Raw genomic sequence first — 25,349 nt, 5'->3', positions numbered from 1 at the left:
TCGAATAAGGACCCCGCAGCCGTGAAGCTTAGCACCATTTTCAGGCCTGTGCCAGCTGCCTCAAACAAGAAGCTGTCTACGACACTATATAAGAGTGAGCCCACAGTGGCACTGGTGCTTCGTGGCTGGGATGACGAGAGATCTGAGAGTGTTGACCCACTCGAACCAGATCTAGACAAGATCAATCCAATCTTGAGGATATGGCTCGAAAGACTAGGTCTTAAGGAAGATGATGTCTATCGATTTGCAGAGTGCAAAGCGGAGTCCCAGAGGCCTAGTTTCCTCGTTCTCTTGAGAGACTTACCAAAAGCACCAAGGGCACTATCCTACTTGATAAAGATCTTGATAGAAGGAGCTATTAAACATTGCAGTGTAACAATGATAGAGTCTGATTCAAAGGCGAGAGACTCGTGGCCTATCGGCCAAGAAAAGACACACTTCCGACTAAGAGGTAAATCGGATGGCATATCAAAAAGGTCTCAAACTTCTCACCGGGTATCATTTCAAGGGAGATAAAACTAGACTTCCGCAAAGCTCGAAAAGCTCCAAAAGCCCGAAACCCGACCCGACCCGACTCGACTCTCAAAAGGGTCGGGTTTCGAGCTTTTGGAGCTTTTGGAGCTTTTGGAGCTTTTGGAGCTTTTGGAGCTTTTGGAGCTTTTGGAGCTTTTGGAGCTTTTGGAGCTTTTGGAGCTTTTGGAGCTTTTGGAGCTTTTCGAGCTTTGCGGAAGTCTAGATAAAACTAGGAAAGAGTATATCGGCATGTACTAGTTCAACATTCAACCCACAACTTTCTGTATCCCCAACATGCCTCCAGATTAGATTTTGTTATTTGTCAAAGCTGAGATGGCATCTCCAAGCGAAAAGGACCCCAACGCCAATACCACCATAGCCTCAGAAACCGACCTAGGCATCAGATTTGTCATTCTATTGTCCTTACGCTACGATAAGGGCGAAGACTCATTCGTGGGGTATACGACTAGCTCTAAATGGTCAGCCATAGCGATCGCAAATTCATTTATCGATACTTTAGATAGCGACTATTTTAAGGAGAGAAATAGCCGGAAAATGCGATATATCTATCTATAAAGAATCGTCCCTTTGGGATTACAGTCATCTATCAATAGGGGCGTACCGGGACGACAAAGACAACCAAGTAGGGCAAGAAACTAAAGTCAAGGCAGATCTCTCGATAGTTATGAAAATCATCTCATTGCTACTCGTAAGGATAAATAATTAAAATGAGCACATTTCGACGGCTTTACATTAAGGTATCTTTCGTATCTATATATGTGTTAAATTGAAGCTTTAACCATAACTGAAGGGTGCGAAAATGCGTAGACGGGGGCCAAATTTGTGAGATCTATGGTCCATGCGACCAAAGAGAATGACCTTATATAGGCAAACTGCCTACTTCCAATATCAAGTAAGGCGGTTTGGCCGAGTGGTCTAAGGCGATTGACTAGAAATCAATTCCGTTCGCGGGCGCATGTTCGAATCATGCAGCCGTCGTTACGATCTCTTTTTGCTGGTGTTGGGGGATGGGCATCTTTTTAAAATACTGAAACGTCTGGTGCCCGTGCCAAGCGCCCAACACTTACTGAGCAATGGTGCGCCCCATTTTTGGTATGACTTTCCCATACAAAAGATACTTGTGTACCTCGCAGACACTATACAGAATTTCACAACCTTTGAACTCTTTAGGGAAGACTTTTGAAGAGACATAGAATAATGGAATTCAATTTCATTTGATTAGAGATTAGGCAGAGATTCCAAGTCAACTTTTTAAAAAAAAGCACGTAATTAATCTCTAAAACCTTATTCACAGTGTCTTTTTATGTTGTAAAGAAAATGTCTTTCATCCACGTTGGATGCCGAGAATCAGTACTAGCATTAAATTACTTACGCTAGACCCTTAATATAAATTCGTACTCTTCATCTTGCTTTAGCTAGTCCAACATTTGAGAAAATTTGCATGGCATCTACCAGGTACACACGTATCTTTGGTGTGGGAAAGTCATACAAAAGACTCATCTGTCTACCAGGGCGCACCAATGCTCGGTAGGTGTTGGCACGGTTATGCTACAACTACTTCGTAGTTAGTAGGACATGCTTATGACTAGTTGGCCCTACTGATTTTTACATAAAAGAATCAATAGATTTTTCATTTTTGCGTCCTAAATATTTTCTAAATAGTACAAGTAGCTATTCAATTGATTTCACCTCGTGTTTCTTGATGTTTAGATACCAAACTGCTAAAAAGATAACTAGATAGTGTTATCAAAGAGGCCACGGTAACCACTCCCAACTACAATAGACGGTGGTTTCCGAAGCCGGGTTTTGGTGTCAGTACCCTAGCTTAGCGCTACCTAAGCCTATCCGTAGCTGATACCCCAATTCAACACCAAATTTGTAGAGCCTTGGATGCGAGGACCCGCCACTTTTAAAAAAAATTGGTCACATGTTGTTTTTGGGTTCAGTGTGCAAAAAATGCATTGAGCTTCCATCAACAAGGCGGTTTGGCCGAGTGGTCTAAGGCGATTGACTAGAAATCAATTCCGTTCGCGGGCGCATGTTCGAATCATGCAGCCGTCGTTGAAAATTTCAATTTTTGCTGTCTTTTTTGGACGTGGAATTAGTCTTAGATTGGTACGGAGTACAACAATTCAGTTCCTTAGTTGAAACAAGATCATTCGATTTGCTGGCGCTAACTACCACCAAACGACGGTGAATCCTGAACTAAATTCCTTCACTTTTTCGTGTATGCTCCTAGGTAATTCCAAAATGCATTTTCATAAAGGCTTCGCTGATCTAAGGGGCGTTTTCTTCTGTTGAGGTTTGTCGATTGGCGATCAACTTTGTTTCTCTAATGGGTCCATACCAAGAGGACTAGCCTGAGGATCTTCACAACTTGCCACGTTTTTCACGTTTTTTCCATTAAAATGCCGACGATGAGATCCGGTTGAATTCTTCGACGCGCTCTAGATAATTCCACTGTTTATCTTGCAATTGGCCAGACCATCACAAAGCGAATATAGCATTGCTGTGATAGCGATAGCAGTTGAATCACAATGTGCAACTTTGCTATTTGCTGCTCCACTTTCCCTTCGAGGTGGCACCGAGACTTTCGCAGGGGATTGGAAGAAGTCAAATCTAGCCAAAACCCGTTGGACATCTCCTTTGGACTTACACCGGCTGCTTCGCGAAAGGCGAAGCTTTACAATGCGTGATTGCTGCTCTTTAGGGCAAAACCGACAGTCTCTTGGCAGAGACCATCCTCAGCATCGGCCAGAACAAATCTAAAGACTCGAAGTTCTTTTAGACCAGGGCCTTCGTCAAATGTGTGGCAGCTGTGGCAGCTGTGTGACTATAGACCGAAATGAGAATTTAAGATACAACAACCCAACCCAACCCAAGATAGCTTGTTCTGCCTACCCGCAGTGAGTTGGAATTGAATTCCAGAAGGAGCAACAGGACACTTTCCTTCCGCGGGATTGCCCCCCCTTCTAAGCCAAAATGCGAGGCAGATCCAGGGCCATGACTTGCCATACAGCAATCGAGACTTCTCAAGTCAAGAAGCGAGCCCTCTATCTCGTTAGAAGTGACTCTACTAAGGGTCGTACGGTAACTTCACTAGATTAACACATACACTCCTTGAAAGTCTACACTAGAATCAACTATGCCGTACAATGATATCCTTCTGCAAATTATCCGTACTACCCATATCAATCAATTTCTACCCTGCAACCCTGTGAGTTACAAAAAAAGTGGTAAACAGTAACGTGGGATTATGCCAGAAAAAAACCTAGTAACCTATACTATCACCCACTTGTGGATACTAGTGCTATCAACCCTGCGAACTTTACTCTGCTACCCCTGCGACCATGTCGTCACACTAAAACTCTTCTTTTGGACTGCAGATCATGGGGGCTTGGGTGCTGTGACGAGGTAACCGGAGATATTGGGACCTTTGGGTAGTGTGATCTTGCATTCCTCCCTTCATTCCGTGCATTCGAGTTGTAGGTGCCAGTTACCTTGGAGCTATCCGAGGATCTTCCGGAGAAGGCTGGAAGTCTGCTGGGCCGAAAGAATGTGAATGATCCCTTGTTCTGTGTCATGTTATGATAAAAAGCTTGCCGGCAGAGGATGATGAGGTTGAAGGCCTGGGTTTACGCAATCTGACTTCATTTTTGGCCAGCAAGCTCGGTATTTAAGAGAGCTCACTATATGGCGACAGAGGCGGGTTCAAGGGAGAAGGAGCCCCCGATGGAGGCATTCAAGTTCCTGCCAAACAACACAAATCCGAATTGGATTAAGGATAGGGGGCTCCGTAAGTTGAATATGAGTATCGTGTTCATGTTTTTCACTGCTTCTTCCGCTGGGTATATTGGAAATCTGGTCAATAGCTTACTTGTGCTCCCTCAGTGTAACGTCTCCATCTTGAGATTTGGAGGTTTCTGCTAATCATGAAAAAAGTTCATACCGTCGTTGGCGGATTAGATTCCAGCATTGTTGGTCTGATAATTGCTGCCACTTCTCTGGGGGCGTTGATCTCCTTCGCACCAGCCTCTTATATCGCTGATACATGGGGACGCAAGACGTGTGTTTTCATTGGATCCAGTGCGGTGATAGTGGGTGCTATCACTCAAACCGCAGTCCAAAACCACTGGGCCTTTTTTGGCACCAGAGTCTTATCGGGTATAGGGATGGGCATCGCCCAGACTGCAGCTCCTCTCCTGGCAACTGAGATCGCACACCCTCGGCAGCGACATACAGCCACAGCCCTCTATAATGCATCCTGGTGCCTGGGCACTATTAGCTCGGCAGCAGTCACGTATGCAACCATAGGCATAGCAAGCAGTTGGTCGTGGAGAGTTCCTTGTCTGCTACAGATTTCGTATCCGCTGTTTCAGATCCTAGGGTTGATCACGTTTGTGCCCGAAAGCCCGAGGTGGCTTGTATCGAAAGGCCGGAAAGACGAAGCCCTGGCTGTACTGGGGAAATACCACGCGAATGGAGACCTAAATGACGATTTGGTCCAGCACGAGTACCGATTGATCTGCAGCACGATCACAGCCGAGATCACCAACACCAGGAATTGGAGCTCCTTCTTCTCCTCAAAAGGGAACAGGCACCGTTTGACCATTTGTGTATTAGTTGGGCTCATGCAGGAATGAGCCGGAAATGGTACGCTTTTCACAACCTTCAAAAGAAGACCCTGTCACTAAAAGGATCGCAGGTCTTCTATCCTACTACCTTGCACCGGTTCTTGGTTCAGTGGGAATTAACAAAGCAGCCGATCAAGCAGCTGTGAACGTCAGCCTCAATGTCTGGAACTTCCTCCTTGCAGCAGCCGGTGCCCTCGCATCGGCGCGATTCGGCCGCCGCATTCTATGGCTTATTTCTACGGGGGCCATGATTGTCTTCCTGTCCATGTCCACACTGGCTGCTGGTCTCTTTGCTGAACGGCATCTTTCTGCTGCTGGAATTGCGGTGGTTCCACTCCTATTTCTCTTTTATGGGGCATTTGACATTGCTTATGCGCCTTTGTTCATCTCCTACCCAGCTGAGATCCTGCCGTTCCAACTGCGTGCCAAGGGCATTGCTGTCACCCTTTCGATGGATGCTGTGGCTTGTTTCTTCAACCAATATGTCAACCCGGTGGCATTTACGGCGATTGGATGGAAGTACTACTGTGTCTTTCTTGGTTGTCTGGTAGTGTTCTTGGGTCTAATATACTTCCTCTTCCCCGAAACGAGAGGACGGTCTTTGGAAGAGATTGCTATGATTTTCGACAAGGCTGAGGAATTGGAGAGTGATAGCCAAAAGAAGATAAAGACGAGATGGACCGAAACTAAAAGACACATATAACTAAGGGCCATGGGAGCCAATCAGAGCCCAGCTGATATTGCTGAGGTTAGCCCACAGTTACAATGCCCATTGCAACTTGCAAGCTCTCATATCTCGGAATTCTTGTTGAAGACATACCTGTCTACAGTTTGATTGGTTCTTAGAGAAGAGTAGGCCTTGTCAGAGCCTTTAAAAAAAGAGCCCATCAATTGTTTATCATACCGCTAGACCCAACCCTTGGAAGCTCCAAAGCTCCCCCGCATCCCCAATAACTCAACCAAAACCAACATGAAAGAACCAATCCCACCTCCCCCGTACCTGGATGATGTTCCCATATCCCCACTATCATCATCGAGGCAACTGCGCTTCCTTATCATCGGTGCCGGCTCTCGCGGAAACGCCTACGCTCGTGCCGTCACAATTGTAACACCGGGTATAATTCACGCAATCGCTGAGCCCCACGCATTTAAACGACGTGAATTGGGGCGAAAATATATATGGGGGGAATCCAAATCCTCTAAAGAGGGCCAGGAATTTACAGATTGGCGCGAATGGGTACAGTGGGAGCTCGAGCGACGGAAGCGGGCGAGTCAAAACAACGATGATAACGCAGCAAATGCCAACTCAACTCCCGTGGGTGTAGATGGAGTCTTTATCTGCACACTAGACGATACACATGTTGAAATCCTACAGGCGCTCGCCCCGTTCCAGATACACATCCTCTGCGAGAAGCCACTAGCCCTCTCGCTGGACGACTGTCTAACGGTATACCGAGCTCTCCAACCACCAGAAGGCGCAGACAATACCCCTCAAGCTCCAAAGAACATATTCTCTATCGGCCATGTCCTCCGCTACAGCCCGCACAACATCCTACTCCGCAAGCTTCTCCTGACAGAGCGCGTAATCGGCGATATAGTCTCCCTGGAACACTGCGAGCCTGTAGGCTGGTGGCACTTCTCGCACAGCTATGTCCGAGGCAACTGGCGGCGCGCAACAGCAGCCGGCGACGGCTCCCTCCTCACAAAATCCTGCCATGACATCGACTTCATCCTCTGGCTTCTTTGCTCCCCGCCCTCACCCGAAAAAGCCCCCAAGCAGGCTCAACAGCCGCACTTACCGCGCTCGATCTCCTCCGTCGGCACGATGACGCAGTTCCGCCGAAAGCGCAAGCCCATCTCCGCAGGTAATGCTACAAACTGTCTCTCCTGCCCCGCTGAGCGTGACTGTAACTACAGCGCGGTTAAAATATATAACGATCGCCACCTCGCGACCGGTCACACGGCTTGGCCGGTTGACATTGTCTGCCCGGATATCGAGGATGTGTTCCGTGCCCAAGGTGACAAAGCTGCCGAATCGCTGCTTCTCTCCCGCCTTGCCGAGGACTATGACCGGGATGCAGTGTCGGATGCGGACATGGCTGCGCGGCCTTGGTACGGGCGGTGCGTCTACGAAGCCGATAATGATGTCTGCGACGATCAGGTTGTAACGTTTAATTGGGATGATGAAGAGGCGGCGCCGCATCGGCTTGCTAAAACGGCAAGCTTCCATATGATTGCGCCTACAGAGAAACAGTGTGAGCGACGGGGCCGGGTGTATGGCACTATTGGTGAAGTTTCGTATGATAGTACAACGATTTCTGTATTTGATTTTGCCACGGCGAAGACTACTGTCTTTGACGTACCGAAGCCGCCGCCGGGGCAGAACGAGTCGCATGGCGGTGGGGATTTTGGGCTTGCGAGGCAGTTTGTTAGTGCTGTTGAGGCAGTTGAGGGGGGATTGGACGTTGAGACGGCGCAAGCGACGTTTGTTGGGTGTTCACTTGAGGAGGCGGTGCGGAGCCATGCTGTTGTTTTTGCGGCCGAAGAGGCGAGGAGAGAAGAGAGGGTTGTGAAATGGAAGAGCTGGTGGGAGGAGAAGTTAAGAGTTTCTGCCGCTGCGTGGAAGGCATAATCACATGGAGGGATTTGATGACTTACGATGCTATGATGCTATGGGTAGTTCGTCGATTTCTCCCTCGTTATTTTGGATCTGACAGGGGAAAAATACTGTAAATACTGTAACTACTTCATTCACTTCGCAGATCTTGAGGTCTGAATTTGAACAAGACAGGCTCGGATTATGATTAAGATGCAGTTTCTATCTTATGCCAAAGGATAATCTTCAATATTGACCCGGCTTTTTGATCATCATTCTTCTCGCGTTCGGATAGAACCGCAAAATAATAAAAAGGTGATCCCCATCCAGCAGGTTCCACATTAACCCTAACAACCTAGCAAAACTTAGGTTCTAACATCAGGCTCCTCGCGGCCAACGTACTCCTTGAACTTGAGTAGAGAGAGGGCCAGCGAGATATTATCAGCCAGGTACTCCTGAGCAGTGAGACCGAACTTGGACTTGTCGGCCTCGTAACGCTCAATGTACAGACGGATAGTAGCACCGCTGCTGCCGGTACCGGATAGACGAACGACAATACGGCTACCATCATCGAACTTGGTGTACAGCCCCTGGTTCTTAGAGACGCTGCCGTCGAGGTCAGTGTAGGAGAAGTTGCCGGCGTCGACAACCTTGCGGCCGGCGATCTCCGAGCCCACAAAAGTGTCCCGGTTGGCAACCAATTCGGACAGAGTGCCGACGACCTTGTTGGCGCCCTCGCTGTCGACGTTCTCGTAGTCGTAGCGGGTGAAGAAGGTGCGCCCGTAGGTCTGCCAGAACTCGTTCTGGATGGAGCCAATGCTAGGAGTCTCGCTGGGCTTCTGCTTGGCAACACCGGCAATGATGTTTAACCAGGCCACGACGGCCCACAGGCCATCCTTCTCGCGGATGTGGTTGCTACCAGTGCCGAAGCTCTCTTCACCACAGATCGACATCTTCTTCTCGTCGAACAGGTTGCAGAAGAACTTCCAGCCGGTGGGCACCTCGTAGCTCTGCAGGCCTTGGGCCTTAGCCACACGGTCTACAGCTCCGGATGTGGGCATTGAGCGAGCCAGGCCGTAAACACCCTGCTTCTGGAAGTAGGGGATGAGCTTGGCGTGGTGGGCGATGATGGCCAAGCTGTCACCAGGGGAGACGAAGCTGTTGGCACCGTAGATCATGTTACGGTCACCGTCACCATCACTGGCGGCACCGAAGTGCACGCCGTTGGCGTCGACGGCCTCGACGAGCTCGTGGGCGTACACGAGGTTGGGGTCAGGGTGACCGCCGCCAAAGTCCGGCTTGGGCTGGCAGTTCATTGTGCTGCTGGCGGGCAGACCAAGTTCCTTGACGAAGATATCCACGCCGTAGGGCCCGGTCACACCGTGCATGCCGTCGAACAGGACCTTGAAGTCCTTGTGCGAGCTGAGGAACTCCTTGATCAAATCGAAATCGAAGATCTCTTTCATCATAGTCACGTAGTCCGCAGTAGAGTGAACGATCTCAACCTCGAGGGGGCCGTAGTGCTTGGTGCCGATGGTGGAGGTGTCAACATCGGGAACATCGAGGTATTTGTAGGAGGTCAGGGCTTTGGCAGTCTCGAAGATCTTGTTGGTAACGCCTTCGGGGGCAGGAGCACCATTGGCCAAGTTGTACTTGATACCAAAGTCGTTCTCGGGGCCTTGAAGCGTTTGGTCAGTTTCTAATAGATCTTGTGATACTCCTGACCATCACTTACCACCGGGGTTGTGACTGGCAGTCAAGAGGATACCACCGGTTGCCTTTCGCACGCGAATGAGGTTGCTAGCAGCCGGGGTACTCATGATACCATGTTGTCCAATCAAGAGCTTCTTTACGCCATAAGCGGCACTGATCTTTGCGATCTTGGAGATGACCTCGGGATTGTAGTAACGACCATCACCACCAATAACGAGGAAAGAACCCTCAACACCCTCAGGGATCGACAGAAGAATGCTGGTAATGAAGGATTCGGAGTAGTTGGCCTGCTGGAAGACCTTGACCTTCTTGCGAAGACCGGAGCTGGGGGCAAGTTAGCTAGCAGTTCAATTGCGGGCAACGAGCAACATACGTTCCAGGCTTCTGGTCGGTGAAAGGCTGGATGGAGACCGTCTGGACAGACATGATGGGATAAGATTGAAGGGAAAGAGGTAGTAAGGAGAAGAGAGGAAGAGGGGGGAAAGTTCGAGAGAAGTTCACCGACTTGTTGAGCTCCACGGGGAGGGGGCCAAGGTTTGGCGTCATGTGTTTATCATTCCGCTAGTACTCTTATAGTACGGAGTACTTTGCCACAATAAGTTGTACATTAATTTAAGTACTCCGTACTACCCGTGCAGCTCAAGGGCTCCCTGATTTGTTCTCAGTCCAATTTACAAGGTATACAAGTTATCTGTCAAGGTACTCTTTGAACATTACCCGCAGACAATTCCCGTAGGGGTAGAAATAATGATAATGTCTTTTGTACAACAACTGTCTTTCGAAGTATGGTTGTACATGGAGTGTACTTTGATAGGCGCTTCTCTAGGAAAAAGTACGGAGTACGGAGTACGGAGTAGTCAAAGGTCAATTTCAATATGCAGAGTTTTAAAAATAACCCCCAGCCAGACCCATGTCTCAGAGCAACAGAGACAAGCAAGCCACAATATCAGCCACACCATCACCCAAAGAGCTTCTCCTTGTAAAATCGCATCTCCTCAATACTTTCAAGAATATCATCCCTGGCAAGATGAACTTCCCGTTTAGGTGGGACCTGCGCAATCATCTGATCGCTCCCCCACCTTCGCGCCGCCTCCTTCAAAGAACTAACATCCAGAATGCGGTAATGCAGATGATCCAGCACCTGCGAGTACGGCGCACGGGCAAGGAAGGCCTTATCAGCGTGGACACTATTTCCGGCGAGGAGGGCAGTACGCGGGACCGGGACGTGCTGGCGGATGTAGGCGAGAAGAGCGTCTGCGGCGGTGGAGGGGGAGGTGGTCGAGGCGCGCACGGCGGCGGTGAGGCCCGTGCGGCCGTGTGTGTCGATACACCACTGCGACATCGCGTCGAGGGTAGAGTCTGGGACGTGGATGACGGTTTCGAAGCCGGTCGGTTCGAGGAGGTTTAGTTGGGCATCTGTGATGAAACAGCAGATCTGGAGGATCTTGTCGGTTTCTGGGTTCAGGCCTGTCATCTTGTGGGTGGTGTTAGTGATGATTGCGAAACGAATAATTGGAGTTGTTGGATCGGAGATGGAGTGTGTAGGCGTACCTCGCAGTCAATCCAGACCAAAGGCTCTGTTGAGCGTTCGAGTGGCATCGTGGATTTGTGGCGAATGGGGCTTATTCTGGGCTACTGAAGTTGTTGATTATTTGAGGTTGAATTGGGACCTGGCAGAATCTCTCTCACTTGGTGGAGAAAGCCGGGCTGGGCCAGAACACTGCGCAATGCAGCTGCAGGTAGAAATGTACTTCTAAGCATGGATGGGTAGTTGAGGAGTTTGAAAACATTTGTATTGGTTTCAGTTGTAGCCTTCAGGGTTCAGAAGCTTATCGGGGCTTAAGTCGTTTCAGCCAATGCTTGACCAGACGTGAACCCTGGGAACCTTTGGAACATGGATTTTGCACAATGTACTTACTCCGTGCCATTACTTCTCTACGCCCACAAACTTGGTTTTAGGGGTTGGAATTATGACAAAGCTGCCCTGATCAATGCAGCGGTATATCTCCTTCAACATGCTCCCTGTATTGTAGGTAGTGGACATAACGGCGTAATTGTAGAAAAGCAATATGACCATTCAGAGGACCCGATAAATGGCAATGAGGACCCCGCCAACTCGCGAAATCCTATTTGATCCATAGGATCAGTGCTTTCATAAGTGAAGGGCAGTAGCCTGTCAGGCCGAATGGCTCAAACAGAATCTCAAGATCAGATCACCCAGAAGTAAACTATTCTCGACGATCGCAGGCTTACAACTCCTCCTCGTCATTTTCTGGTGGTCCTGCGGAAAGATCAGGGGTAAGACTGAACCCATCTGCAAACATCTTCGGACTGGTCAAAGTGGTTTCCATTGGAGCGGAAGAACCTAGAACTTCATTGATTCTACCGGAAGACTCTGCGATCCGGCGTCTGAGGGCATTCTCATCTGCAGTCGAGACACTCGCACGCTGCTTCTTCAGCGGACTACCAAAAAGGCCATCTTCTAGTTCAGCAAATGACTGAGAAGGCTCCGGGGGGCCATTTGCAGATCCAGTTGCGGCAGCCTTTGGCGGCGTTTCTGAGCGCTCGTTTGCAGGGGGTGTGGATCCAGATCCGGAAGCCGGCGTATCGGCAGAGTCACCGACACTGCCTCCAGGTGGTTCGGCGGAATGCTGACGTTTGAGCTGTGGGATTGTTAGTAAAGCACCGACAGAATATTAGAATTGTACCTACTCGAATCTTCCGCAGGCTCTCCGCCAACTCTCCCTGGCGTTGAATGTCATCTGGGGACAGGAACCGATCGTCATCCTTGGCTTCTTCGTCGTCTGCCTTGCCAAGTATGGGGTTATCGGTGTCGTCGTCATCGCTGTCCATGTCATCGGCGCTCTTGCCATTTCGCGGCTTGGGTTCGTTGTCCCGGAAATTAAGGAATCCAACCGAGCCTCCAGGCTTGATAGGGCCGAGGTTTGCGAAATCAGCTTGTATGGACTTGCGCTTGGCGGAAGCAGGCGTCTCTTGCACCTTGGGATCTTTCAGGATACCCATCTTCTGCAATTGACCTATGTCCCATTTGAAATTAGAAACAATTCCCATCAATACTGACCCAGAGAATACTCACGTTCACCACGGTACATGAAAGTGAAAACAGCGTACGGTTTATCCGTTGGATCAATACCAGTAACAGTCTGCGTACTAATGGTCTTCGGGTCGAGTGACTTGGGCTTCGCAAAACTTGTGGTGTGGTCAACATCGGCGTCTCCTCCCCCGCTGTTATCCTGAGCACCCTCCTCATCGTCGTGCGCATCAAACTGCGGAGAGTACTCGCCCCGCTTGATTTCTCCCGACGCCAAAACTCGGAACAAAGCAACCTTAATCTGACCCGCTGTCTCGGGAATTGGATCATCATCGTCAGAGTCGGAGGAGAGGTCGTCGTCTGAGACATCCTCGAGGGGCGACTTCTCGTCGTTTCCGTATCGCATAATGGTCTTGGACTTGGCCGGATGGCTATCCTCCATTTCCATGGCGGTCGGATCCTCTTCAGTAGCGCGCTTTGCACGTCGTTTCTCAATCTTTTGTCGCCTCCGCTCGATCTTGGCTGCAGCATCCTTGCCTTCCAGGTCCAGTCCATTGAGCCAGCGCTCCAGACCGACCTCGCGGAACAAGAATTCGCGCTCGGCAATTCCCCCGCCTTCGCTTTCCGGAATGCTGACCCAGCGTGAATTCACCCATGTCTCTTCCCCTCGTCGCAATAGTGTAGCCACCTCCTCCTTCTGTCTTCCGTCAAAGTAGATGTATGCAGCCACGGTCTCGTTCGCCGAGTTTGTCAAGCCCTGGTAAGGTGCGACCGTTCCGGCGATTTGGCCTGGCTCACCGGGCAATTTGCCCACCACTTTTGGTTTCGGCGAGGGGCATTCTGGTGTCGGCTTTGGGGTCGAGTACGGAACATCTTGCTCAGGGTTTAGGAGGGTGACGGAAATGGCGAAAGTTGATTGTTCCGCTTTGCCGGACCCAGTTTCAGGGATTTTGGGTGGAGGAACAGGAATGAAACAGCCTATACGCGAAGCTCGAGAGTGGCGTTGAATGGAATATTCGGGGATCGGGCCATCGGGTGTATGGATGCTCACGGCAAGCCCTTTGAAGCAGGGCATGGTTGGAAAGGGTTATGTGGGATATGGAAGTTGCACTGTGGGGAGAAGAGTCCAACAAAGGCGCAGGGCCAGATCTGCCCCGCAACCAAGACAAGAAATACTTCAGGCAACAGTACGAGAAAAATGACGCCAAATTGAGGATAGGCGAACTTCTTCCTTAGCTTGTTTTTTTCCTCCCTCGTGGATGTTGAGAGAATAAACTATAGGTGGGAGGCGGTCAAGGTAGTGGGTTTCGAATCACCCAGCAGCCCACAGCAGTTCCTTGAGCTCCACTGCAGCTGCTGGTGTGTTTGTCTCTGGAGTTCCAAAAGGAGGGTCACAATGACGACAAAGATCCTATATTTCCTGAAAATTGGGTCGAAATCCACAATACCGAGGTCCCTGGACGCCCGTAGACACATACAACTTCAAAATGTGGACAAAAGGAATAGAAGTCAGAAAAGTAGACCTGAGCTCTGAAAAAGGTGAGGGGCGGGAGTGGACCAAAACATGAGTGTTGCCATCCCCCCCAAACTCCCACGTGATGCGCCTATCAGGCCTATGGTAGCCTACAGCACGCCTAGATTTATGGTCATTTGGATTATTCTTTGATGCTTTTTCCCATGACTCTGCTCTGTGCATGGAATACTGTCATTTGCCGCTATTTGTCTTACAAAACAATAGCCCATCATCCCAACTCGACTTACGGAGTATATCAACCTTGAACTTGTCCTGATCAAATCTCCACATCAGCTGATTCCCCAGCAACCATGGATTCTGCGAAACCTTGTGGAGCACACTTGATACAGGTCTATCCCGTAGACACCTTGGAACACAGTAACAGACCCCAAGGAATCGGGTTTAGCTCTTTTGAGGGTTTAGAGACTGACAATTCTTGTGATAAATTCGATAAATCTTCAAAATTCTTCGTGTATCTACCATCATTTGAATATCCGAGGATTTTTTTTTTCGAAAAAAAAAAAAAATTCCAGAGCCCTGTTGACCAGATCGATCTACGACTTCACATGGTCAGAGACTACACTTTGTGTCCGCGACATGGCCACATCCTCATTACCACCCGCTAGATGGTCGAACTGGTAAAGAGGCGCCAGCTCAATATTCTGGCGGAAAACATAGCGTTTGAACCAGTACGGTAGCGCTTTGGTGACTTGATACTTCATGTGCACTCGAGTAGGAACTGCGAAGATATAATCCAGCTCTTCGAGAGTGCGCTGCTTGGTTTCGGGGACCCAGAGGAAAATCATGACCATTGCAGTCACGTTCAGACCACTAAATTCAATCGTTAGAGGCTTGATGAGAAAGTTCGAGTATCGGTGAAAAGACTGACGCGTAAAACCCGAATGCTCCAGTGGCAGTCATTGCACTCAACATTTTGGGAAACGTGATTGAAAGCACGGCAGCCCAACCTAGGCAGGTTGCCACGGCCCAGGACATGCCGACCTCTGAGATCAATGTTAGTTCTAGAAATGATATCAAGGCAGAGGAGAACCGAGAGTGGAGAACATACCACGATGGGAAAGAGGGAATACCTCCGCTGAATATGTGAACGGCACGGGCCCTTCACCAGGCGAGTAGAATGCGGCGAACAGGAAGATGAAGATAGCGATCGAAGCCAGGTGACCCGTACCCTCGGGAGTCCAGAAACAGAAAGCAGCACCAAGCAAAGTCCATGCCATCTGTGGGAAAGTGAACAACAACAAATTCCGGCGGCCATATGTATCGATAGTCCAGATAGCAGGGAAGGCGAATGCAAAGTTAACCAAGCCAAATCCCCAGGAAGCAAACAAAGCCTGTGTATCATTTGCACCGGCGTTCTTGAAGACAGTCGATGAGTAAAAAGCAACGATGTTGATACCACACATCTGCTGGGCGATCATGACAACGAACGAAGCAAGAGTGGCACGGCGAACGCGGGGAACAGTGAAGAGCTCAATGAAGCGGGTGACATAGTTGCTCTTGCCAATTAAATCCATCTCAATCTTTATCTGAGCATGGATGTAGTAAAGGTCGCGAGCAGCTTGCAAAGGCGTGTTCCGGAGGCGACACAGAGACCGGTATGCCTTACCCATCTCGCCCCGTCGAATGTACCAGCGAGGTGACTCTGGACAGAAGTAGACACCGAATAGGAGAGGGATAGCCGGAATAAAGGCCGATCCAAGTTGTAGGCGCCAGGATATCTTACCGGCATCCTTGACAGCAAGGTTGGCACTGAAGCCAAGGAAAATGCCAAAAGCGGTCCACAGCTGCCAGGACATGACCAGACCACCGCGAATAACAGCAGGAGTGTTCTCAGCACAAAAGATTGGAATTGTGGAGGCCTTCAAGCCCATTCCAATCCCCAGTAGGAGACGGACCACGAACAACTGTACCCAGTTCTGGGTCACTGCAGAGCCAATAGGGGTGAGGACGCAAAATATCGATGAGATGAAGATTGTACCGCGACGGCCCAGGACCCGATTACATGGGTCGGAGAGCCAACATCCAAGGCAAGCACTAGCGATATAGGGAGCAGCATTGATCACGCCGACAAGCCACAGGTTCCGACCGGCCTGAGAGCTCTTTTGGGGATCTTCTGAAATGCCAAACGCATCGGGGAAGGACAAGTTAGCACCATTGGATCCAGTCTGGTCCCATCCTCTGTCTTCACATTAGAAATGGACTCTAGGCATACTGGGGGAATCACCTACTGCACCGCTGCACCAATAGAGCACAGGATGATGGTGAAGTAGAGAGATCTAGGCTGACGCCATTTGTGAAGCCCTTCGTCACGTAGGGCAGTGAGCTCCGGCTCGGTCAATTCTGCCACCGTCTCGAATTCTGTAGGATCACGCGCAACCAGGGCTCCTTTTTTCAACTCGGGTAGGATGTCGGTCACGTTGTACTCCTCTGCAAACTCTTCCACATTGCGGAGCACCTGATTCTTGGTCAAGTTGGCCAAAGGATTCTTGATCCTGGTTGACGTTAATGCCCCAAGTGGGAAAGGCAAAAAAATGACTCGGGATTCCACTGAGTGAAACTTACCTGGCTGAAACATTATTCTGAAGATCAATTTGCTCGAAGTAACCCTTCTCAGCACCGGTTTGGTCGTTTCTGGAACTAAATACATTATGATGAGCATTGCAAAGCGCACCCTGGGTACGGATTATATCACTCTTACCGCTGGCCTAAGCCCATCTGAGTAATGGCCTCCTGAACCATTTTCGGGACTCGGTGGTCAAGCTATCAATGGCAACACAGATAGAAACCAGAGGCTGTGAGCTGAGTTGGGCCTTTTGATATGAAAGAAGAAAATTGAGAAAAGCGCAAGGTTGACAGAGCGGAAGAGTTGTAAACCAATTCCAAACTTCATTTACCGTAGTAGCTCGTTTGATGAGTCTCAGAGACAAACAAAGTGATGAATAACTATTGACCTGGGTAGTGGGGAAGGGAGGGACACCTATTTATGTTTTGCATCTACTCTTTTCCCCGGCCAATTCGTTTGACATAAGATAACATCATTGGCTGACATGAAAGACGTCCAAGCCCTGAGGAAAGCCGAATTGAATCGACATGTGGCTTCCCTCCTACTTCCCAAAACGGATATACTCTGGGGCACGTTGAAATACTGGGAAACCCTCAAACCTAAGAAGAAAATAGAGAGATGCTAAACAAGAAAGAGATACTCCACTATTCCACTAAGCCTTTGGCCTTTAGTGGAATGACTTGGTCTCAGCCAAATACTACATTAAGAGTACTCTGCTACCTTCATGCCCAAATGGAAACTCTCGGTCCAAGTACAGCTACATGTAAACCCCTCTAACATCTTTCGCTCTGTTACTGGGGTCACTGTCTAGACCCGTTCAAGTCCGATGCGAAAGTGCGCCTGCTATTGTGCCCCGGAGTTAGCTCCCGATTGATGACGGGGTGCTTGTCTCTTTACTAGGCAATGAAACTTTACAACTCTATCTATCATTCCTCTCAAATCCTGACATCCAAGTTATTCTCGCGAGGTATCAGGGTCACGTCTCGAGGGTATGGGGGTCTCCGGGTGAGCGCCCCATTTGGTAGTCGCCTCTAGGCAGGGGGCCGGAATGATGATTGACAAACAGCATTGAGGCATGCCAGCCAAGGAGCCAGTCATTAAGCCGGCGCTAAATGAGGCGTAATTTGCGGTAATCTCTGCGTTTAATGCTTGTGTTTGGTGACTTCATAGAGCTTAGAGGTTCACGTGGGCAATGTAGTTTGTCTTGTAAACCCGCATTGAGAGAGAGCAAACTCTCCATGATTACAGGTTATTTAGGACCTGACGAAAGCCCGAAATTGAATCCATTTCCGAATTTAGCAAAAGGGAGAGAAGAAGGGCAAACCCGGGGCAAATTGCGGGAGAGACATCGATTTGCTTCTACTGTGGGGTCTAGCACGCGAGTGCAATCTAGTTGGACGGAATAGGCCCAAGTCAACTTGGAGATGAAGTCCCCTCGGAGTCCATCCGGCAAGAAAAGCCGTGAGGGATTATCGGAAGAGACTAATGGTTTTGAATCCAGGGATGCTCAATCCTGACCTTTGCGGATAGAATCACGCCAGCCGTATGCCCCCTAAGCGGGAGTTACCGTGCGTTTTTCTCCTGTCAAGAGCGCAAGAGGTGTTAAGTGGCGTTTAGACCAAGTAGCCCGAGACCCGGCAATGATTCCAACTCTTATTATGATCCTGCCAAGTCCGACCTCCACGGCAATCAACGTGTTTCTCGGAACGTGACGCGGCCAAGTGCTGATCCGACCGAAGCGGCACATTAAAAGATGATCGCATCATCAACCTCAGAAAGCGGACTGTGACCGTCTCCGGCGATGTGATTCTCGAGGCTCGAGCGGGCCGTGTCTGGGGGTTGCGACGCTAAAATGCTCGTGGCCATGTGGGGACTTTTTAAACTCCGACTTGGTTATTCTCTGGGGAAAGATTAGAGATGCTTTTGTAACCTCTCAACGCCCCATGTGAGTCATGACACAACTCCCAGCAAATGCACCATCTTCCACGAAGCTGGTTAGTTTAACGCCATTTTTGACTTGCTCTGCACCTTTAAAGTAGTTCTGACACGTTAGATGTAGAGTGCCCTTTGTGTACTGGATTATTCTGAGTCAATTCCGAAGGCCCTTAGTGAGAAGAATAGCGTGGCAGTATTGCCTATCAAGCGTCCAACTCTGGTCTGATTATATCATGTGCTATACCAGATCCTAGGCAGTATCCATTCTGTAAATATTGATCTATCCGTCTAGAAAGGGATCACCCTTGCGGGTTCCTATGCAACCTACTATGTGGCGACTCTTAAATCCACCGAATTTTTCCCAAAGTCAATCTTAAGCCTACTGCTGATATTTCTTATATCCTACAATAAAGGGCAAAGTAAATAGATGAATAATTCTACGATCGTACTATCCATTTTTTTTCCTTTCCACTTTTAGAGTCCTCGTAGGCTTCTATCAACTACGAGATGTAGTTCCAATTTGACTCCACACCGGGAACGGCTTCGAATGTGGATAAAACCGTACTTTGAGAATTCTTCGAGTGACTGGGCCAAAATCCTGTCCTGTTAAAGCCCCAGGCGGGTTTCTGCCAATAGTAAGGAGATGCGAAGGCATCAGTGTTGAAACAGAACCGCATATTTCCTGACATTCAATCACGACAAGCTGGTAGCTAAAGTGCTTTTTCTTCATGGCAATATTGCCTTGGTCCAAACATAGAAACTGATTGTAACACCTACCCCTCTAGAAATCGATGGTTCCTGTATAGGGGGGTAAATGCTTACTCAGATATGACCACAGATGGATTATTTCATGTTGTTTCTTTGGATGTTCCCATTGGATTTCATGGATGTGAATCTCTAGATGATCAGATGCCTGTTCCCTTTGAACGCTTTCCTTGCCCGTTCTACTCTTCATCGTTGAGTGAAGGGAAACGAGGTAGAATTTCTCTTTAGCACTTTCCGATAGACTGACCCGATCTCATAGCAATCCCGAAATATCTCAAAGATGACTTCTAGCTGATCCGATGTCGCGAGAAAGATTGGCAATTATGCCGCCGCGTATGACTATGTGCTCTTGGAAATTGAAGCATAGGTCTGTTGTCTTTTTCCCGGCCTCCCCGCGGAGAAAATCTTGGTAACCGGGTGTTCGGATACCTTTCCATTGTAGCGCAATGCCTTCAATGTCCTCTTTTGCTCTACCGTAGTATGTCGGGGAATGGACCTAGGGGTAGGATTTATACAGACCTCGGTGAGCGCAATAGGGACAGCCGGACCATGCACAGAGGGAGTGGTGGTAGAGTGAGGTTTTGCATCTCGAATGTATACTTAGCTGTCCGCATAGTCCACAGAAGCAAGGATAAGTCAATCCGTTTCAGGCGAGTCTCTTCCGTTGAAGTCTTGTCTGGTGCTTTTCTCCCTTTATGGTAGTATTGATTTCACCCAGTGTCTCTGGGGCAGTGATCTCATCCCCGCCCATCTAGCAGATTTAGTAGAATCTCCCACGCCCCTCCCCACTGGGGGTCGCACATGATAGAAGTGCATCCCCCAAGCTTGTAATCAACGGCGAGTGGATTACCCCAGGGATCTGGTGTGATTTATTCACCCTCGTAGTCAAGCTCTTCTGGGTCCTTCTTCCATCCTGGGGGAAGGGTCACCCAAATGTTCTATTAGTTATGTATCAAAATGGTGTAATTATGTATCACCTACAAATACAAAAAGGGCTTCACTGATCGCATCAACTCGTCTTGCTTCATTGATTTGAGGATATGGGTCAGCAGTTTTGGACCTGGAGTCAAACTGATGTCATATGACGCCACATTACGACCGGAGAGGGCATTATTGCGGGGAGCTGACAAATAAGCCTTCTCACGCTTTGTGGCCTTGGGGAGCGAAGTACGTATATTTACTGGGACTATTCCTAATGTCCCATTATTCACTGAGAACTGCATCAACACTATCATAATTCCCAAGAATTTACCCTGATTCTACCATGTCTTCAAACATTACCCTATACACCTGGCCTACGCCGAATGGTATCAAAGCCTCCATCACTCTCGAGGAGCTTGGCCTGCCTTATAAAACCGAAGGCCTTGATATCTCCTCCAGCGCGAACCCCCAAAAGGAAGAGTACAACTCTCTCCATCCATGCAGCACGACTTGTAATAACATACTGATGAAATCCATCGAACAGATGGTTCCTGAAGATTAACCCCAATGGTCGCATCCCCGCCTTACTCGATGGCTCGCAGCGTGTTTTCGAGAGTGGAGCAATCATGACCTATCTAGTCGACAAGTATGACACCGATCGCAAAATCAGTTACGCCCCTGGCACCCCCGAGCACGTCGAACAAACATCTTGGTTAATGTTCCAGATGGGTGGACTCGGACCTATGCAAGGTGCGTGCAGATAATCCACCTTGTACTTGTGTTCCAGGTTCTCTCTAACAACCAACAGGGCAAGCGAACCATTTCCGTCTCTTCGCCAACAAGCGCTCTGATTACGCCATTAAGCGGTATGTTGACGAGACGAAGCGTCTTTACTCGGTCCTCGAGTCGCGGTTGAAGGAAAGCCCTTACCTGGCTGGTGAGAAGTATACTATTGCCGATATTGCGAGTTTTGCCTGGGTTCGCGGTGCTCGTGTTTTCTTGGATATTGACCTGTCCGAGTTCCCTGTTTTGCAGAGGTGGGTTGAGGAGATTGATAAGCGTGCTGCTGTTCAAAAGGGGGTGGATGTTCCCCACTCGACTAGGACTCCTGAGCAGAAGGCTGAATTCTTCCGGAATTGTCGAGCCAAGATTGATGCCATGACCAATTCTGATCAGCATTGATTGCCGATAGTATCTTGGGTTTCCGGTGACAAAGCCAAGAACTGATTATGTAAGGAACAAGTCAACCTTCTGGGAAAAAAAATGTCATAAAGCTTCAGCCTTGCATCTAGGAACAGTATTTATATTTCAAAGGTCTGAATGGTCGATATAAATACCTCTCGGAACCAGAGCTAAGCTCTTAAAATTAACACGGAGGCGATGGCGAGGGAATGCCTAAAGGTCTCCGGGTCTGTAGCTTCGCCAGGTCTCAAAACCAACCTGCTCATACCACCCATCAAGTGCAACCCAGTCTACAAAGACACCTTCAATACCTCGCTGCTTCATGTGTTGAATAGCGTGGCAGATCAACGCCAACCCAATGCCATTCTGGCGGTGGGACTCATCAATTCCTACGGCGCCGATCAGTCCTGTGTTTGGACCACAGGTTTGGGGGAATGCCCAAGACTCGTTCAGAGCGTCTGATGGACCGAGCATTAATGTCCAGCCGATCTGCTGGCCTTGGGAATCGAATGCTGTCATCACACTGTTAGGATACTTGTCGGGATGCAATGCAACATATGCCTCCACCCAGCTCTGTTTAACAGATTAGTACAGATTCTAACAAGGTATAAGCGCGAGAACAACACAAGAGCCTTACCCCATTCTTAGAGAAGTTCCTTCTTTGTCCAACCAGACAGGCCTCGTAATCTTCAGATTTCAATGGTGCGAAGCGGAAGCCTCGATCCCGGGCACGAGTGATATACTTCTCTGGCGACTGGAAATTCCGGATATCTTGGTACAAGTCAACGGCTCGGGCACTGGGTGGACTGAGTCGGAAACCACGATGAGTGAAGAAATGTTGTACCGTCTCTGGAAGATCCCGGGGAATCCCGGGCCAAAAGCGGGGGAATGAGCTGCCCAGCTTCATGTTATTGAAGCCAAAGGTTACCCGGAAGTACGCTCTCGTTTCTTCTAGCAGAGCAATACCAATGCCTTGGTGTTGGTACTTTGGTGATACGGCAAGAACTGCGATATAAACGGTGTTTGGTGTACCGTGAGCATTTGTATAAGCAAGACAGAAGCCTACTAGCTGCGATTCAACGTGCGCGACGAAATGGTGGCCATACGGGCGTACAATCATAGATCGCAAACTTCCAGTAGGAATGATGTAGCTCGGGAGAGCAGCGGCCCAGACTTCAATCACCTCATCCAGATCTCTTTGTGCATCAAAGGGCGTTACTGCTGCGTACGTCTTTGCCAAAGCATTAGTCCCCACGGGGAGGGCACCTGTCGGGACCAGCGCTCCGAACATGATGTCGGCAGCTACAGAAAATGCTTCGATGGTCGGCTCGTATGTGGTTATATAGGTCTTGACACTGGGAGCATCAAGGAAGTCATAAGGGTTGCAGGCGGCAATATGCACCAATGATTGAACACGTTCAGCAAGTTCTAGGCCTAGCGACTCCTGATATGGCGACTCTCTTGCATTGAGCGAGGTGAAAATCACTACATCAGCGACTTCAAGGGTTCGCCATTGCTCTGCAGTCAGACCGGCTGCTCCGTATCTGATCTCAGCAATGGAATTGTTATGTTGCCGCAACACATTAAGATATGTGTTGGAATGGTATAGTCCTGACTTCTTCGTTTCCTCGCCATCAACGGCGCCACCGACTGGGGTCTTCTCTCCGGGGAAGAGGAATATGATGATTGAAGTTTTTGATAGAGGAAGAACTCCATTCTTGTCGCGCACGAGTGTGGTCGATCGAGAATACATCTCCATAGTTAACTCGGCAATTTTTTTGTTGAGCGAGCTCAGTTCTGCGAGATTGGATTGCCGAAGAGCGGTATCCCAGCTCAAAAACTTGCCCTTCACCGCAGCAACATGGCGACAAGCGTCCGCCAGTCGTGATTCATCGATTGTGCCGGAATTGATTGCTTCACAAACTCTCTTGATCGAAGCCACCTGCACCTCAAAGGTATGGCAGATCATGATATTATCGCTACCAGCGCGCAATGCTAGCACCGAGCCTTCCTCTGTCCCGAATGTCGCACGGATTCCATCCATCTCCAGACAATCTGTAATGATCATACCATCATAGGCCATATCCTTACGCAAGATTTCCATAATCTCTTCAGAAAGCGTTGCAGGACGCGTGGGATCTAAACGGGGCAACGAGATATGTGCTGTCATGACGGCCTCGATGCCCTCGGCGACAGCCCGCCTAAAGGGAATCAACTCGCAACGCTCCAGCTGATCCCTTGTTTTAGGAATTACTGGTAGTCCATAATGCGAGTCGACAGCTGTGTCTCCATGACCTGGAAAATGCTTCACACTGGGGACAACATTTTGTTCGCGCAGGCCCCGCGCGGCTGCACTCGCAAACCGGCCCACAAATTCTGGGTCATCACCAGGGCTACGTACACCAATAACCGGGTTTAACGGCTCTGAGTTGACATCGCACACGGGTGCATAGTTCATGTTGATCCCGAAGAAGCCCAGAGTTTCCCCCGTGGCTTTCCCCGCACTATAGGCACACTCTGGATCATGCGTGGCGCCGAGTGCCATAGGGCCCGGTACTCGAGTAGCGATCGGGGGAGAAATTCTAGTGACCAATCCATTCTCCTGGTCAATTCCGATCAAGAGTGGTCGCTCATGCCCGGCCGATTTAGCTTCATTCTGTAAAGCCAGTGTCAAGGCCTAGAGAAGATTAGTCCAGCCAATCAAGAATTAAATTGCCTCGGACATCGCACCTGAAGCTGTTCTGCATTCTTCAAATTGCGTGAGAAGAGGACAATTCCTCCAACATGGTAGTCATGGATTAAAGTCTTGATTTCGGGACTTAGGGTGCAGCCATAGAACCCCACCGTGAAGAGCTGCGATCGTCAGTGAGATTCACGAAAGAGGGGTTTCTGTACTGATTTACCTGGCCAACCTGCTTTTGAAGATCCGAAGAAGCCATCCTGGCTTTGATTTTTGATTTCTATTTTGGGGTCATGGACGAGTAATTGGGATCAGACGGGGTGATGTTGACAAGGGTCGGAGTCTGCCCGGGTCCACTTGCAACGTTGCGCTTACACCGGGATATTCACCTTGGGTGGAAAGGGGGGGGGGGGGATTTCAGCGTAACCTCTTGGGATCTACGGATTAGTGAGTCCATAGATGTAGGTTCTTGTCATTTGAATGCAACCAAAAAAAACAGATAAGGCAAGTTCGATGGATGGGAGATATGTAACGATGGAAGATTGTAAGAAAAAGTATGTACGACGGGGAATGTTTTCTACATGATCTTATATTATCTGGTAATTGAGACCTTTCCATTCTTTATGTGAGAAGTTCAACTGATCAACATTAGCAAACCCCCTACACAAGTTGCTGTGATTGGCAGTTCTTTCCCTTCAAACTGATTTGATCATGAGGATACCCAAGCCCTCGCACACTCGCATTGAAATGTATGGCAGGGATAGAAAGAGCTTCGTATATAGCATATGGCATGACCCTCCTACGTCGTTTGAGCACGACGTTCTACACCATTTTGACATAGCGTTCCTCGACTTGCAGTGAGATCAGAAAGTACTAGATCATCCAAGTGTGGCGTTTCTGTAGAATCTATGAAGTATACTATGTACCTAGGCTTATCTTTTGAGATGGGTAGTTTATGAAATTGATCTGTCCTCAAAGGGTGTCGCTATGTCAGATAACCAGTCCTGAATGTACCAAATTGACTTCAATCTACTCGGAGATAGTTCGCAAACTCTCTAAACACGGTGGATGTCCTATGTTACCACCGAATCGATGATGCCGTCGCTGTATGCTCCAGTCTTCTGAGACTCACAAACACTTTTCGGATTGTATTTCTTGATCTTTGGTGTCACTGATGAAACTTGGCTGGGATCTTCCCTTCACTATCAATCTGAAACTCTCAGCTATGGCTTCTAAGATT

At 49.0% G+C, this 25,349-nt stretch overlaps 8 protein-coding genes and 2 non-coding genes across 10 annotated transcripts; 5 read left to right on the top strand and 5 right to left on the bottom strand.

Moving 5' to 3' along the window:
- Positions 1 to 1,430: 1,430 nt before the first annotated feature.
- Positions 1,431 to 1,512, top strand: Pdw03_tRNA49. The gene has a single exon. It is a non-coding gene; the product is annotated as a tRNA-Ser (tRNA).
- A 1,001-nt stretch (positions 1,513 to 2,513) lies between these two features.
- Positions 2,514 to 2,595, top strand: Pdw03_tRNA50. The gene has a single exon. It is a non-coding gene; the product is annotated as a tRNA-Ser (tRNA).
- Positions 2,596 to 5,184: 2,589 nt separating this feature from the next.
- On the top strand, positions 5,185 to 5,871 carry Pdw03_4023 (Major facilitator superfamily domain, general substrate transporter; the record flags this gene model as incomplete). The annotated part of the gene is made up of 1 exon (XM_014676093.1): positions 5,185 to 5,871. The coding sequence occupies one exon, from the start codon at positions 5,185 to 5,187 to the stop codon at positions 5,869 to 5,871; it is 687 nt and encodes a 228-aa protein (XP_014531579.1).
- A 267-nt stretch (positions 5,872 to 6,138) lies between these two features.
- Positions 6,139 to 7,800, top strand: Pdw03_4022 (NAD binding Rossmann fold oxidoreductase, putative; the record flags this gene model as incomplete). Its single annotated transcript, XM_014676094.1, has 1 exon — positions 6,139 to 7,800. One exon carries the CDS (start codon positions 6,139 to 6,141, stop codon positions 7,798 to 7,800), a length of 1,662 nt encoding a protein of 553 aa, XP_014531580.1.
- A 329-nt stretch (positions 7,801 to 8,129) lies between these two features.
- On the bottom strand, positions 8,130 to 9,903 carry Pdw03_4021 (Phosphoglucomutase PgmA; the record flags this gene model as incomplete). Its single annotated transcript, XM_014676095.1, has 3 exons — positions 8,130 to 9,442; positions 9,500 to 9,801; positions 9,851 to 9,903. 3 exons carry the CDS (start codon positions 9,901 to 9,903, stop codon positions 8,130 to 8,132), a joined length of 1,668 nt encoding a protein of 555 aa, XP_014531581.1.
- A 532-nt stretch (positions 9,904 to 10,435) lies between these two features.
- Positions 10,436 to 11,238, bottom strand: Pdw03_4020 (Polynucleotidyl transferase, ribonuclease H fold; the record flags this gene model as incomplete). The annotated part of the gene is made up of 3 exons (XM_066100647.1): positions 10,436 to 10,951; positions 11,029 to 11,109; positions 11,167 to 11,238. The coding sequence occupies 3 exons, from the start codon at positions 11,236 to 11,238 to the stop codon at positions 10,436 to 10,438; spliced, it is 669 nt and encodes a 222-aa protein (XP_065956047.1).
- Positions 11,239 to 11,726: 488 nt separating this feature from the next.
- Positions 11,727 to 13,604, bottom strand: Pdw03_4019 (Exonuclease, RNase T/DNA polymerase III; the record flags this gene model as incomplete). The annotated part of the gene is made up of 3 exons (XM_014676098.1): positions 11,727 to 12,140; positions 12,190 to 12,515; positions 12,575 to 13,604. The coding sequence occupies 3 exons, from the start codon at positions 13,602 to 13,604 to the stop codon at positions 11,727 to 11,729; spliced, it is 1,770 nt and encodes a 589-aa protein (XP_014531584.1).
- A 992-nt stretch (positions 13,605 to 14,596) lies between these two features.
- On the bottom strand, positions 14,597 to 16,802 carry Pdw03_4018 (Galactose-proton symport, putative; the record flags this gene model as incomplete). Its single annotated transcript, XM_014676099.1, has 6 exons — positions 14,597 to 14,873; positions 14,932 to 15,046; positions 15,112 to 16,241; positions 16,292 to 16,555; positions 16,626 to 16,700; positions 16,762 to 16,802. 6 exons carry the CDS (start codon positions 16,800 to 16,802, stop codon positions 14,597 to 14,599), a joined length of 1,902 nt encoding a protein of 633 aa, XP_014531585.1.
- A 3,788-nt stretch (positions 16,803 to 20,590) lies between these two features.
- Positions 20,591 to 21,429, top strand: Pdw03_4017 (Glutathione S-transferase; the record flags this gene model as incomplete). Its single annotated transcript, XM_014676100.1, has 3 exons — positions 20,591 to 20,727; positions 20,792 to 20,997; positions 21,056 to 21,429. 3 exons carry the CDS (start codon positions 20,591 to 20,593, stop codon positions 21,427 to 21,429), a joined length of 717 nt encoding a protein of 238 aa, XP_014531586.1.
- Positions 21,430 to 21,642: 213 nt separating this feature from the next.
- Positions 21,643 to 24,368, bottom strand: Pdw03_4016 (Beta-N-acetylglucosaminidase, putative; the record flags this gene model as incomplete). Its single annotated transcript, XM_014676101.1, has 4 exons — positions 21,643 to 22,002; positions 22,067 to 24,106; positions 24,160 to 24,282; positions 24,333 to 24,368. The coding sequence occupies 4 exons, from the start codon at positions 24,366 to 24,368 to the stop codon at positions 21,643 to 21,645; spliced, it is 2,559 nt and encodes an 852-aa protein (XP_014531587.1).
- Positions 24,369 to 25,349: the final 981 nt, after the last annotated feature.

Source organism: Penicillium digitatum, chromosome 1, assembly GCF_016767815.1.
Source record: "Penicillium digitatum chromosome 1, complete sequence".
Lineage (NCBI taxonomy): Eukaryota > Fungi > Ascomycota > Eurotiomycetes > Eurotiales > Aspergillaceae > Penicillium > Penicillium digitatum.
This window is presented reverse-complemented; position numbering and strand designations above follow the sequence as displayed.